Source organism: Cercospora kikuchii (assembly GCF_019650295.1).
Source record: "Cercospora kikuchii DNA, contig_00006, whole genome shotgun sequence".
Lineage (NCBI taxonomy): Eukaryota > Fungi > Ascomycota > Dothideomycetes > Mycosphaerellales > Mycosphaerellaceae > Cercospora > Cercospora kikuchii.
The window spans coordinates 2,515,452-2,529,549 of record NW_025408587.1 but is presented as its reverse complement, the minus strand read 5'-3'; the positions used below and the strand labels follow the sequence as shown (position 1 = coordinate 2,529,549).

General features: G+C 51.6%; 6 protein-coding genes across 7 annotated transcripts; 3 read left to right on the top strand and 3 right to left on the bottom strand.

The window, feature by feature from the left end:
• Positions 1 to 1,527: 1,527 nt before the first annotated feature.
• On the bottom strand, positions 1,528 to 2,493 carry CKM354_000991800 (uncharacterized protein; the record flags this gene model as incomplete). The annotated part of the gene is made up of 1 exon (XM_044805360.1): positions 1,528 to 2,493. The coding sequence occupies one exon, from the start codon at positions 2,491 to 2,493 to the stop codon at positions 1,528 to 1,530; it is 966 nt and encodes a 321-aa protein (XP_044661295.1).
• A 472-nt stretch (positions 2,494 to 2,965) lies between these two features.
• CKM354_000991700 (uncharacterized protein) lies at positions 2,966 to 4,291 on the bottom strand (the record flags this gene model as incomplete). The annotated part of the gene is made up of 1 exon (XM_044805359.1): positions 2,966 to 4,291. The coding sequence occupies one exon, from the start codon at positions 4,289 to 4,291 to the stop codon at positions 2,966 to 2,968; it is 1,326 nt and encodes a 441-aa protein (XP_044661294.1).
• A 1,591-nt stretch (positions 4,292 to 5,882) lies between these two features.
• On the top strand, positions 5,883 to 6,926 carry CKM354_000991600 (uncharacterized protein; the record flags this gene model as incomplete). Its single annotated transcript, XM_044805358.1, has 1 exon — positions 5,883 to 6,926. One exon carries the CDS (start codon positions 5,883 to 5,885, stop codon positions 6,924 to 6,926), a length of 1,044 nt encoding a protein of 347 aa, XP_044661293.1.
• Positions 6,927 to 7,723: 797 nt separating this feature from the next.
• CKM354_000991500 (uncharacterized protein) lies at positions 7,724 to 9,204 on the top strand (the record flags this gene model as incomplete). Its single annotated transcript, XM_044805357.1, has 3 exons — positions 7,724 to 8,041; positions 8,093 to 8,393; positions 8,447 to 9,204. The coding sequence occupies 3 exons, from the start codon at positions 7,724 to 7,726 to the stop codon at positions 9,202 to 9,204; spliced, it is 1,377 nt and encodes a 458-aa protein (XP_044661292.1).
• Positions 9,205 to 9,613: 409 nt separating this feature from the next.
• CKM354_000991400 (uncharacterized protein) lies at positions 9,614 to 11,668 on the top strand (the record flags this gene model as incomplete). The annotated part of the gene is made up of 1 exon (XM_044805356.1): positions 9,614 to 11,668. One exon carries the CDS (start codon positions 9,614 to 9,616, stop codon positions 11,666 to 11,668), a length of 2,055 nt encoding a protein of 684 aa, XP_044661291.1.
• A 288-nt stretch (positions 11,669 to 11,956) lies between these two features.
• Positions 11,957 to 13,722, bottom strand: CKM354_000991300 (uncharacterized protein; the record flags this gene model as incomplete). Of its 2 annotated transcripts, none has more annotated exons than XM_044805355.1 (3): positions 11,957 to 13,134; positions 13,181 to 13,540; positions 13,590 to 13,722. In XM_044805355.1, 3 exons carry the CDS (start codon positions 13,720 to 13,722, stop codon positions 11,957 to 11,959), a joined length of 1,671 nt encoding a protein of 556 aa, XP_044661290.1. The 2 variants fall into 2 exon arrangements, with proteins under 2 accessions (XP_044661290.1, XP_044661289.1); XM_044805354.1 differs by having other exon boundaries at positions 13,599 to 13,722.
• Between the last annotated feature and the right edge of the window lie 376 nt (positions 13,723 to 14,098).

Sequence of the window (14,098 nt, the reverse complement as noted above, 5' to 3'; positions counted from 1 at the left end):
GAAAGACAACTTCGGTTCGGAACATCGATTGCGGTTGTCTATCAGCTGACTCGCTTGTCCTTGAATCGAATTAACGCCCTGATCAAGTTTTGGCAAGCATCTTCACCCTGCTCTGTTACTGTATCGTTGCGCTTTGGACAGAGTACGTCACTTGACCTATCAGATACTGTACGAGGTGCGACCGTGCGAGAAAGAGAGAGAGTAGAAAAAGGTTTGGAGATGAACGGGAAGAAGTTAGGTTCTGGGAAGCGGAAATTTGATTTTGATTTTGATGGGATGGGATGATGATGAGGAATCATCGCTATCGTGGCTGGGTAGGAGGAGAACAGCGATTGAGCGAGAGAAGGTTGTAGATTTGTCCGAGGAGGTTACCTTTTGTGTTATCTGCACGCCTCGCCGTTCCATGTATGGACATGCGAGAGGAACATCAGATGCCATACTGGGACGTTGGACTCGATATGGTTATGCATACAGCGTATCTAATATTCTTATATTTTCTTTCGCACGCAGAAGTTGACAGAGAAATCAGGAGAGATTGACTATCGTTTGTCTGAGCGAGAAGAAGACGTAGGTAACACAACAGTACACTGGTGAGATCTGTGCGGAAACCGAAAAGGACCCAGATGAGAATGAGCATGGAGCTGGATCGTGAGGCGAGTAGTTCTGCTTCGAGTGCCCTGAGGCTCTCCGACGCGGACGAGGACGAGGACGAGGATGTCATGCAAGATCGGGAGAAGCGGTTATGCATGAACGATTCCAATGCTTGCCTCGACAGCATGTGTTCGTTCGCAGACAGTCTAGACTGGACAGGTATGTGTCTCAGGTGCTGGTCTGTTGGATGACTAGAGGTCAGGCCAGGTCGGTAGGTACGGATCCGGCTGGATGTGCTTCCCGTGGAATCAGTTCTGTGCAAAGATGAGTCGTTTCCAGACATGTTCAGCATGAGTGGGCTTGATGGCAAGCCCAGTCTCTTAGATCAGCTGTCAAGATCGACAGCTCGGATAGCAGTACCAACACCTAAACATCTTCCTTCTTCTTCTGCCCTTGTGCCTTTGCTGTCAATTCCATCTTCGGTCTTCCCAAAGATTAAGCTGCCATCCACGATCACCCACATCGTGAATCCCCAATTAATAAAATAGACAATGTACAACAGCACCGTCATAGCGCAGACCAGGCCCCGAAATGCGGATAAATCCATCTAATTTGCCAATTCCATCTATGCAGTCGTTGTAGTTACAGAGGGAAATACCAAAGTCCTCCATGTCCGCTTTCATGGGCCGTGTGGAGAGGTCAGTGCTTCAGTGGTGGAGGACGGTACAGGAAGGTCATATTTGTCTCTTTTCATGAGATGCGATGCGATGCCATGACACGTCCATGGCCTTCGCATCTTCTTGACGTCGGCTTTCGCAGACAACATTGTTGAGCGCCTGGAGCATCCGACAGATGGCGTGGTGAAGATATGATGTTCGTGAAGATTGTCACATCATAGTGAAGTCCTCCGAGCGCGGTCCGGAGACGACTCCATATCTAGCTCTCGAAGATTGCTTTCGTAACAACCTGCTGATTGTAGTTCGCACCGCAAAGTACGATGACGCTCGTCTGTCCTGCGACTTCCTGTGCAACATTTGTGAACCCAGCCAAAGCCAAAGCGGCTGCACCTTCCACAAGCATATTTTCAGCAAAAGCAAGTTCTTTCAACGCCGCCTTGATCTCGGCCTCATCACACTCAATGACACGATCAATGACAGCTCTCGCCAACGGAAGCGTGATAGTGTCGTTGTCAATGCCACCGGCGACTGCATCAGCCAGGGTATCTTTGTGCTCCGTTTCAATAACACGACCCGCGACCATTGAGTCAGCAAGAGACTTGGAGTTGGCGGCACTGACGCCGTACACCTTGGTCTTCGGACTGCGGGTCTTGAGCACGGATCCAATCCCACTGACGAGCCCGCCTCCTCCCATTGAGATGAAGACGTTATCCACTCTGTCGCACTGTTCAAGAATTTCGATGCCGATGGTGCCTTGTCCAGCAATGATTTCTGGATCATTATATGGAGAAACATAAGTGTAATTGCCCGAAGATGCCAAGTGTTGAGCATGCTGCTCCGCGAGTCCAGTCTCTGCTCCATGTAGAATCACTTCCACGCCGTAGTACTGTATCTTTGCCAATTTAGACGGCACGACATTCTCTGGCAGAGCGACAGTAAGATTCTTTCCGAGTGATTTCGACGCGCATGCTGCTCCAATGCCATGGTTTCCTGAGGATGCAGTGATCAACCGACTTTCGTCAGACATGCTGGACATCTTTGACATGGCGCCGCGCAGTTTGAATGATCCAGTAAGTTGAAAGTTCTCTGCTTTGAAAAGGACTTTGGCATTTTGATCTTTCCCGACTGTTCTAGCAGGAATAAGTGGCGTTTCATAGATATGCTGGCGGATGCGACTGTGCGCTTGTACAGCAGCATCTGCCGTTTCCGCTATGTTAGGACTCATCTTCAAGGTCGTGTGATATGCTATTTCCCGGCAGAGAAATCTCAAAATCGTTGGGAAGCAGCGACTCTAGACCAAAAGTGCAGACAATCTTGAGAGGATCGACCCCTCTAGATCTTTGTTGTCCCACGGCTCGTACGCTAACAGCTATGAACCATAGGGCGTGCTTGTAGAAGCTCCGGCTTCGCTCGAATAATCGCCGAGCCTCGCCGGAATAAGACTTATGCAGTGCTGGAAAAATCTTGCGACAGAGCAGCTGCTCATTTTCTCCAAATTTCCAGTAGTGTTTGGCAGTGACCATTCGGATAGAATCTTGAACTCGCGATCCGGGCAGGGTCTGCATCGGAAGCAGGCTGAGCTTGCTGGAAACCATCCTCATCTGGAGGGAGGGACGAAAGAAAGATGAATGCATTGTGATAGGGGTATCATAGTCTATCTCTAGCTTTGCCGCGCACAATTTCACATGCTATCATCGCTACCCAGTAGGTAATGAGTCGACAAGCATCTCGCCGCCATTCATTCCTTGACCACCGGGAGGTGAATCGCCGCTGGACGGTCCTCCTCTCCCACTTCCAGAATCCGTCTGTGTGCCTCCCGATCTCATCCTGGCAAGTCGCTTTGCTGTTAATTCTTGCTCGTGCACAGCATTGGAATATATTCTCAGCGATCCCACCACCATGATTACAATCACACCCAAGGCCAGGATGACACGACGGGTCATGACCCATCTGAGCCCTTCAACTTCTGACTTCGCATCAGCTTGCAGGTCGACTGTGATCTGGTAGTTCAATCGTTGAATCTTCGACTCCATTAAGCGCTCATCGTTGCGCACAGCCATCTTGCGGTCATCAAAGGTACCCTTAATGTCATCTTTCATGGCCGCGATCTCTTGACCCAGTCGCTGCGTCAGAATCTCAACTTCGTGTTGTAGTTGAGCCCGCTCGGTTCTCATCTTCTCTTGCTCCGCCCTCCTCCGACTTGTCACCTCCGTCTTCAGTTCTGCGCACGCAGCGCGGAAGAGATATGTCTCGTTCTCCACCTGCGACTTGCTGACCAGCGCTTCACGCGCCAAATCCATATTTTCGGCCAACATAACACGTACGCCCTTCATTGTGGTGATAGCTTGTGCTTCTGACCAATTTCCATCTTTCAATCGATTTACCAATCCATAAGTGTCAAAGTGATGCACATGGCGAGGAGTGCTGATGTGCGGAGCCTTCGTCGAAGGCGCGTGTTCATCAAATGCTTGCGCTGATTGTTCTTCAGGCGGTGCTTTTGAGGACGAAGCTTGTTGTTCTTCTGCGTGTTCTACGGGACCAGGAACTTGTTCCAAGAGTGTTTCTAAGGGCTTCTCGGGCAGTGTCTCTGGTGCGCCAGGGGCTTTCTGGATAGGGGTCGCCCCGTCTAGCAGCGGGTCTGAATGCGCTCTCGATGTCGCTGGTACGTCTTCTGTTTTCGGTTCTTTCTTGACATCCTCTGTCTGCAACTCTTGACGCTCGGCCTTCACTTCTGCTTCCCCTGCCGTTTGGAGCTTCTCGCCGATTTTGGGCAGTCTTTTCTGCTGTTCGGCGGGAGCATTCTTTTTGTTCCTCTTCTTTCCGTTTGCGAGATGAGGTAGAGGCTCGTTCGCCGTGCCATAACGCTGTTGCTGAGGAGGTGTGACCTCTGGTCGCCTCCGGCGGGGAGAGGAGTGAAAGGCCTGAATGCGCTGGGCAGCTCTGGCGGAGCGGACAGAGGGTGAGGTACTCTCAAATCCTCTTGCCAGCATGGGCCAAAGGAACGGCAGTCTGGGAGCAGCCATGGCCGCTGGCGTGATTGTGGATCGCGTTGCAGTTCTACTTCACATGCGACGCTGAACTTCGTTTCTGGCAGCGACCGTGACACAATCGGCGAAACCTAGCGCCGATCACACATGCGCTTCCGTTTCAGCCCGCATTTCCTGCTGCCCATTTCCTCGCCACGGCCTTGCACTTGAGCATACCAACAACACCAACAACAACATCATCAGCAACAACAGCACCAAACGGACAGACAGTCTTGCTGTGTGTTCAAGTGCCGGAGATGAGCCCAAGCAGATGGCAATATGTGCATTGCCACGGTCTGATCGGTGCCAAAGGCAGCACCACGCAACACATTTGCTAGACCTGTGCACAAGAAACTTCCAGTGGCAACAATTGTTACTATTCCACGACGCCACGCACATGGTCGCTGGTCTTCGCTAGCTCACCTCTTCTAGACCGGCTTATGAGCTCACGATTTCACGGACCCTCGAAAATTCCAATCCATCCATCTTCGGATCTTGCAAGCGAACATGAGTAGCGTCGGAATATCCCAGACGCAAGTACGCCAGTTGCGACTGTGGCAGGTCGTTGCACTCGGCCTTTTGCGCATTGCAGAGACGAATTCAGGTTGTCTGACCATACACGCTCATCTGCCTCACAAGGCTGCGAGGAACATTGCCTGATCTGATGATGGACTAGATCGCATGTTTTCATCATGTGCCACGATGATGCAAAACCTCGTGCAATCATGCCCTACGTTCATCGGCCACCAGCGTGGACGTCAGCGGCAGCGAGCTCTCGAATGACATCGAGCTGCAGTCTGCGCTCGAAAGGCGGATGACCTCGCCCATGAGATCACGTCTTCCGACCGAAATCTAGATTTTCGTCGTGAGGTCGAGATCACGGCTGCGGTTGTCCAAAATCTGCGATCGCATGAGCAAGAAACTCCTCGACCGGGCACACTCAGTGTGAGCTGCCGCTGATTTGACCGTGACGTGATGCTGTATAGGTCAAATCTCTGTGCTGATTAGTGACCGCCGAGGAGGCTCTGGGGTGCCCTCTTTTCATATGCGCAGGTTCGCAGCGAGGGGACCAAACGCAGCTGTCGGTATATTGCAGCCTGGAGGAGACACATGTGAAGTGTTACAGGCTATGAATAGGAGTGCCGAGCAACATGAACAGTCGTTTGGCGTGGAACGAGACCTCATCTATTCAAACAGACGGACAACCTCTCTCACTGGACAGCATGCTGTTGCCTGAGGTACCTGACATTTGAAATGGCAGCTGGAACCTGCCCTACCGCCGAAAGAAGAATGGAGAAGCATTTGAGTTGAACGAATCATCCAATCAAAAATGCGGAGAACCCAGCGATCGACAGGTCAAGATGCTTGTGGTTAGCATCGTCTTACTTTCGGAATGACGATGCTCTCCGCACAACCGTTGTCCGATAACGACGGCATGACCCAGCGCCTTCACATGCGTCCTCGGTCTTCCAAGAGATGCGGAGTGGCCATACTGATACCTCATGTGGCTGCGATACATATATGTCGGGTCTTTCATCGATGTAAGCCATTCACAATACCACACTCATCTGTTTGAGCCACATTCAAGATGCACGGCGATCGACGACCGCAAGACTCGATGAAGTCCACCTGGCGTGGCGACAAATCACAATGGGGCTTCTCACACAAGTTTTTCAATTTGATCGACGCATTTCACACTGCACCTGATCAAACGCCGCCACCAGTCTTCGCGAAGACAGATAAAGTACCTTATATGAACGAATTGTCGTGTCACCTGTGGATTCTGGTCCACGCAGGTTGGCCGATGGCGCTACAGCAACTGTACATCTGGTATACTGGCCACGATATGCACGCGATTGCTGCGTTCTTTTTCTACACGGCTGCAATGCAAATCAACGCGATTCACGAAGTCAAGATTCTTCGACGCTTGGGATACCGATATGGCTACCTGGACGGCGACAAGCATCAGCGCGACGAAGTGCCTGATGTGGGCGTGAACAAAACGTTCGCTTCGCTCCAACTCACTACCACCATCCGACCCATGCTCGCCATCATCTTCTCGTGGCGTAGTCGCGGAGCATTGCAACTCTCTTGGTGGATCCCTCTCGAGTTAGCGCTCTATTCCGTTGTCCTCGATGGGTTCTTCTACCTATACCACCGCTCTTGCCACGAGGTCGATAGATTGTGGCAATACCACCGCACACATCACCTGACCAAACATCCAAACCCACTTCTGTCCTCATACGCCGACGAAGAGCAGGAGTTCCTCGAGATCGCCTTGATCCCCTTCCTGACCTGGGCAACGCTGAAGTACGTCTTCCAGCTACCCATGGGATTCCATGACTGGTGGCTGTGCCATCAATACATTATCTTCGCCGAGCCTTTTGGTCACAGTGGACTACGAATCTATTCCTGCACTCCGGGTGTCCACTCGCCGCTCCTTAAGCTTTTCGGCATGGAGCTCGTCATCGAGGACCACGACCTGCATCACCGCAAGGGATGGAGGAAGAGCAGCAACTATGGCAAACAAACACGATTCTGGGACAAGATCTTTGGAACTTGTGGAAGGAGAATCGAGGTTATCGAAGAGAACGTGGACATGAAGTACAACTTCAATTTCCCTCTTTTCTGATTGTGCTGTTGAAGCAGAAATCGTCAGTGGAGTCATCAGGACGGCGGGAATTAAATGAAAGGAAAGCGGATTTGATATGTATATTCAAAAGATACCCAGCTTGTGTATAGAAACACGTCTATGACTGTTCAAGCATCCAGTGTTACTCCACACCTCAGACTTCCGGTTCTTGGCGTTCCTCTTCGGATTTATGATTCCTGCCACACACACACAAGCGCACTTTTGACACATCGATCTCGTTGCACACGTCCATCTCTCACACAGGTTACAACAATCAGCAGTAGTAAGCCTAATAAAGAGAGTCCCACAAGAACAGCTTCCTTCCTCTTCCGGCTAGCCTCTTTCCGCGAAAGCGCACTTCCATGTGAAATATGACCACATTAGGCAAGTCAGCCAACGAAACACCACTTGCATGTACCAGACTCCTCTTCTCCCGCTATAAGCATCAGGCCACTATTCTCAAATGACCAGCTCGTGGCCACGTGGCAGCAAGACTTTTCTGCCGTCCGCGAAAGCTTGCTTTCCGAGAAAAGAAGTGCGGTCAACTTCGGGGATCGGGATGCGAGGTCTTTAGTTGGTCGCGTCTCGCACGCGTGCTGTAGCTGGAGGTGGTGTGAGGATTACTCTTTAGTTTCTGTTGAGTAAGAGGGTGATGGAAGGAGAAGTGGAGTGGTGCTTGGGTAGAGGTGATATTATTGCAAGCAGTGTTTCGGTCTGAACTGCTTTGATCTTTCTCGTACTTCTGCTTCGACGCTTTCTATTATATCAAATTGCTCGCGGAAAGGAGATCTGAGATCATGCTCGACGCAATCGTAATCGGAGCCGGTCTCTCCGGTCTACAAGCTGCACGGTCCTTGCAAGAGGCAGGACTACAAGTCATTGTCCTAGAGGCTCGGAATCGAGTCGGAGGGAAAGTCTGGAGCGTCCCTTTGGCTTCTGGGCGAGGAGTGGTGGATTTGGGCGCTGCATGGGTGAATGATCAATTGCAGCCACGGATCACGAAGTATTTGAAGCGATGGGACTTGAAGAGAGTGGAACAGCGGCTGGGGCATACGGCAATTATGCAGAGTGCTGAGGGTGACATTTCGGAGTTTCCGCATGGTATTATGCCGGAGGTTTGTGATGAGTGATTGTTCTTGCGAGCGTGTGTGCTGACGAAGACACAGTTCAGTGAAGAAGAGAAGAAGAATCTGGGGATCGTCCGTGATCATATCCAAGCTGAATCGCTGAAAGCTGGACGACCGGAATCGAAAGATGATGCTGTCAGTCTGGATCAGTATGTTCGGGATCTTGGCGCTACCGACAAAACAATCAAAATGGTCAACCTTTGGGCTAGAGTGATGCATGGCGTGGAATCTACGGAAGAGTCAGCAGCTTTCTTCATCGATTATTGTCGGAAGAACCAAGGACTTCTGTCGATTCGTGCTGATGACAAGACTGGTGGCAATTATCAGCGTCTACACCGTGGTGAGTACTGTAAGCTGAATGCGTCATCCGAGTGGGGATTGACTGATGACCAGGCACCCAATCCATCGCGAATGGCCTCCACGAGCTTGTCGGCAAGCACAACGTATACTTCGATTCGCCCGTAAAGTCGGTCGAAGATAATCGCGCTCATGTGGTCGTCACCATAGTCGGCGGCAAGATGTTCAAAGCCCGAAAGGTCATCATCTCGGTACCAAGCACAATGTATCAAGACCTGACAATATCTCCACCACTGCCTGCCGGTCTCCAAGAGCTTGCCGACAATGCCACAATGGGAGACTACAACAAGATGATCGTATGCTACAACACACCTTGGTGGCGGGACTCGTCCTACAATGGCTTCTTCATGAGCTACAGTGGTCCTAGCCCGCTGGCGCGAGACACTAGCGTCGAGGAAGTTGGTCTCTACTGCTTGACTTGTTTCGTGAACGGTGATCTGGGGCGCAAATGGTCCAAACTACCACCTCATGAGCGACGCGCCACGATTCTGAAGCAGTTGGCCAAGATCTATAAAGCAGGTCCTGATTCCGAAGTTTGGCGGCCAATCGAGGTGTTCGACCAGATCTGGAAACATGAACAATACTCCAAAGGCGCTTTGGTACCCATCACCAAGATTGGCGACTTGACCAAGCATGCGGATGTGTATGGCAAGCCTGTTGGGAACATCCATTTCTGCGGCACAGAGTATGCTACGGAATGGAAAGGGTATATGGAAGGTGCATTGTGCTCTGGCGAGAACGTTGCCAAGGAGGTCTTGAATGCAGTCGGTTCAGATGCTAGGCCAAGATTGTGAAAGATAGTTGATAAGTATTGACGTAAGGACGAATCATCGCATAAATTCTCATCGCATGCAGCGGTTGCAATATATCCGATAGCTGGATGTTTGAGGTTCGCCTGGGATTCGATTGGCCCTTTTAGGATAATGAGTCCATCGTGTGTTTGTGGAGGCGGGGTGGTGACCAGCGGCAAATTGACGGCGGTCAGTGTTCGCATAGGTCAGCAGCGTTCATCGTCGTTTTCCATCACGCCAGTTCTCTCCTTCATCAAGGTCAGCGTTGTGAGAGTGAGAAAGATTGTCGAGAGAAGAAGCGAAGGAAGGAGAGCAAGCGGCAGAAGTGGAAACCGCCTCCACTTCCAGCACAGACCCGGCGGGTCATCCCAGCCTCCAAGACATCCCGACACCTTGCTCCGACTACGACATCATGAAGCGGACTGTCAAATCGTCAAAGTCTCGCGGAGGGTGCCAGCGATGCAAGTCAAAGCACATCAAATGCGATGAGACGAAGCCTGCCTGCCAAATATGCATCGCTCAAGGCGCCGAGTGTCCTGGATATACCAAGCAGCTGCGATGGTCAAGCAAGCATGAGATTCTGACTGGACCGCCCCAAAAACGGCAGCGAACGTCACAAGATACATCTCTAAGCCCGACAAACAGTAATGTAGCTGAAGGCGATGTCGCTCGCCCGCCGACCAGCGATGCCAGTGAAAGAGCGTCTTATCAAGCGCCAGTGGCAACCGCCTTGGGATTTAACGATGACAGCGCCTTGGACATGTATGGCTGGCCCGATATGGAGCAGTATGGGCTGGAGGACTTGACCTTCTCAACTCTATTCCCAGGACCGTCACCTGAGGAAGCACAAGATGCGTCTTTCGACACACAACCGTTCCTTGGCGGCATATATGGCGGGCTGTCGCAGCTCATTCCCAACGGCGCGGAACCCATTAGTGGAGGCAACATGACTGCTTCGGGTGACGATGCTATCAAAGATGATGCGATTGCCAAGCAGCTGCCGACACCACCACCAAAAGCTGACTCGTCCAGACCTGCCAGTTTGCTCAAGACCTTCTATCGTCTTGCAGTGCCAAACAAGGTACCTGGTTTCTCTGAAGACGATCTCGTTAGCCACTACTTCAATCATGTCTGCGCAATATATTCTTGCTTTGATTCTGAAGCCAACCAATTCCGCACACTAGTCGCAGAACACTGCGCCACATCAAGCACAGTCCGATTTACCATTGAGAGCATGGCAATCGGGCACCTCGCCAACTTCTACCCCCACATCGCAGTTCTGGGAAATGCGAAACGTGGTCGAGCGTGGAAGTCATTACAGCAAGATCTTCAACTACTTCGCAACGGCAAGAGCTCAATAGACACCGTGCTGTTGAGTCTACTATTACTGGGCGTCTCGTCTTCGTGGCATCAAGCTTCCAATCTCGGCCTACAGTACCTTTTCATCGCCCGGGATCTAGTGCAAGTCAAACTCCAACGCAACGAGCACTCACCCCACGACGAATTTCTTCTGGATGCCATAATGTATTGGGAAATGCTTGCCAGCTTCATCGACCCAGTTCCCATGGCCGCCTTACAAGGCCTTAAATCACCCGACCTAGCGATGCCCGTACGCCAAGCACCCATCACACCTCACCCATGGACAGGTATCAGCAGCGAGATATTCTTCGTCCTCGCTGAAGTCGGCCGTATCCTGCGTCGCCGTGTGCGAAATGGTGTGCTAGGCACAGGAGACGAAGAGTGGGCCACGCATCTCGAAAAACTGCTGTACACTTGGTCTCCTCCCGAAGCCTCTTCCATCAACGACCCCGGCGACAAACGTACACCTCTTGCCGATCTCATCTTGATCTCCCAGGCCTATCGCCTCGTGGGCCTCCTCGAGATCTACCGCGCGTTTCCAAACATCTTCTGGCAAAGGACCAAGACTTCCTCGATTTTCGACCTATTGCCCGAACCTTCCTCTGAAGACACAAAATCCAGCCACATCAACAGCGACAGCACCAAAAGCTACAAGTCTCCCCTCGATTACCACCTCACCATGCTCGCCACCCAAACACTCGACCTCGTGAAACCAATTCCCATCTCCTCCGGCGCGTGCCGCCTCCTCCCACTCATAATGCTCATCGCCGGATCTCAACTGCGCTTACCTGATAACATCACCCACAGTCACAACACCACGACAACCTCACGCTCAGCCGCAGAAGTAGGAAGCTCGGACCACGCCGACCCCGACACAACACAACAATATGACGATCTCGTCGCAGCAAGATATCTCGTCGAGCAAAGAATGCTCGTTTTGTCGAGAAAATATGCTCAGCGACCACAACTGTGTGCACTCGATATTGTGAAAGAAGTTTGGGAAAGGGCTGATAATCCCGGTACCGCGAATGGAAATGCTGGAGGTGGCGGAGGGGCTCATTGGATTGATGTTGCGCACGAGAAGTGTTGGCAAACGATTTTTGGTTGAAGCTACGGCTACTTGAGATCAAAAGCGTAGACGGTTGACTATGACCTCGAAAGCCCACGGAACGACAGATTGACATGTGTTCTCATGCATTCTTTGGCGTTGCGAAAGCGACTTTGGAGCGTTCAGTGTCAGTAGAATGTACAAAATTTTGGCATACACTTAACATCTACATTAGCGATTTCGTGACAGGCAGCGAAAAGTAACAAAAGTCTCCGCACATCTCAGTAGCGATTCCAGCATCATAAAGTAAACGCACCTCACCGCCTCTCTTCCAAAATCTCAAGCAGATTACCACTCTCCCTCCTTCGCTAGAATATCCCACCCCAAACACCGCCAAATCTCTTCCTGAAAGTGCTTCGTTACATCCACCTCTTTGATCTTCTGTACCGTCATTGTCCCTTCACCAGGACCTGGCATTCTCAGGTACTCTTTGAACGGATCGTCCACCACACCCTCCGTGCCAAACATGCAATTGACCAGGGTCCTCTGCAGACACTCTTTCGCTGAGATGGCAAGCGTATTCTTCGCTGGGGCTTTGTTCACATTCTTCGTCTTAGTGCTGTTCTTGATACCGTGGACATTTCCATAGAAGGCTGGCGCGGCGATCATGACCCGGTTCAGGAGGTGGAGCAAGTACGGAGCTTCGAGTCTGGTTTGCTTCTGCTCGTGAGAGAGTTCTTGCGTGGGGATCGGATTCGGTGAAGTTTCGTCGGGGTGCAAATCGAAGCCTTGCTTTATCTCAGCCTCCAGAGTTGGCGCTCTGGTCTTCCCAAATACGATGGTGTAGAGTCTCTTGCCCAGATGGTTCAGAACGCAGTAAGTGAAGCCTTCGAAAAGAGCGTGATTGGATTCCACTTTCGGGTCGATCATGTCGATGACCTTGCCGAGGAACGTAGTGTACAGCGCAAGAATTGGGTTCTCTTTGACCTTCTCGTCCTTTGGATTCTTCACGCGGCCTGGAACCTTGGCTTTGGCCTTTTTGGGAGAAGACGGTCGTGCTGTCGAAGGTCTCGATGCACCACCCTGTGCATGACTGGTAGCTGGTCGAGCTGTAGCTGGTCGTGCGTTGGCTGAAGCAGAAATATTATCATCGACATTCTCCTTCTTGGTTGCACCTCGATCGGACAGAACAGTCAACTGATCCACCAGGTTCCTGAACATGACGACCATTGCATACGTGACCTTCCCAGGCACTGCAGAACCTGGAGATTGCGGCTGCGTTTTTCCGAGTCGAGTATAGCCAGCCAGAACGGTAGCCAATGCGCGAGTAGCGACGGTAAGCGCAGCCTTGCACTGTTCCCCACTAGCATTTGGATCTGCGGTCAGCTTGACTAATTCTTCTTGCACGATCGAAGGAATGACTGAGCACGCTCGCTCGATGTGGTATGACAATTCATCTGTCTCCGTACGCCGACCGGGCTTCAAGGCTTCCAAGATGTGGAACACTGCCCTCAGCAGCTCGTTGCCTGTGAAAGTCAGCAGAATATAAGCGTTCCTTTGATAGAAACTGACCAATCTCTCCAGCTTGGCTGTACTCCTCTTCAATAGTCAGATCAGTGACCAGTGGACCGCTTCTCATCGGCGAAGCAGCTCTCTTGGTCTTCTTCGGGCTACGAGGCACGAGAACGACATCCGTGTCTACCTTCTTTCGTTTCTTCACCGGGCTTGAGGGGCGATCGTCCAGCTTGCCTTTCAACGTGGCGATCTCGCGTCGCAATCCGATGGCCTCCTTCTCTGCAGAGCGCAAAGCGGCCCGCCCTCGTTCAGCTTCGGAACGCCAATACGCAGAGCGGTCCAGATGAGAATAGACACTGCTCAACGCGTTCTCTCGACGTCCCTTGGCAATGTGTTGTCTGAGCAGCTTGATGTATTCTAGCTGCACATCAGATTCAGCGCCATCTTCCATATGACATGCACTTGCCGTGAATACTGAGCTCTGGAGGCTTGTAACGAACGACAGTCATGGCGAAGGCAATCGTTTGCTTGCTGGGAAGGCGCGCCGCAAGTGCTGAAGGCGCCTCCGAGGTGGGAGCCGGCGTCTGTAGGGGACACATGGCGATGGCAATGCATGCAGTCGCACTCGTTGTATGTGAGGTCGAAGTCGTCAATCTGCGAAAGGAAGACCAGAAGTGTGGTCGGATGTCGGGCCTTGGATTGTGGAAGGAGCAGACGCGCACTTTCCACACCGCATGGCTGCGACTTCCCCATCATCTCAAGTCTGGTGTCCATCAGCGGTTCCATTTTATGCGCGACGGGTCACATGCAAGTTAACGGAGAACTTCTCAATCTCGATTCATACCCAATATCAGTGAGTAGAGCTACGCTATGCCATCCGTCCTCGCCTCAGCCCTCAAAACAAACTGTCAGAGAGATACACGCTAGATCGTACTTTCAGAAACAAACTTCAGACGCTCTCTAGAGTCGTGGCCG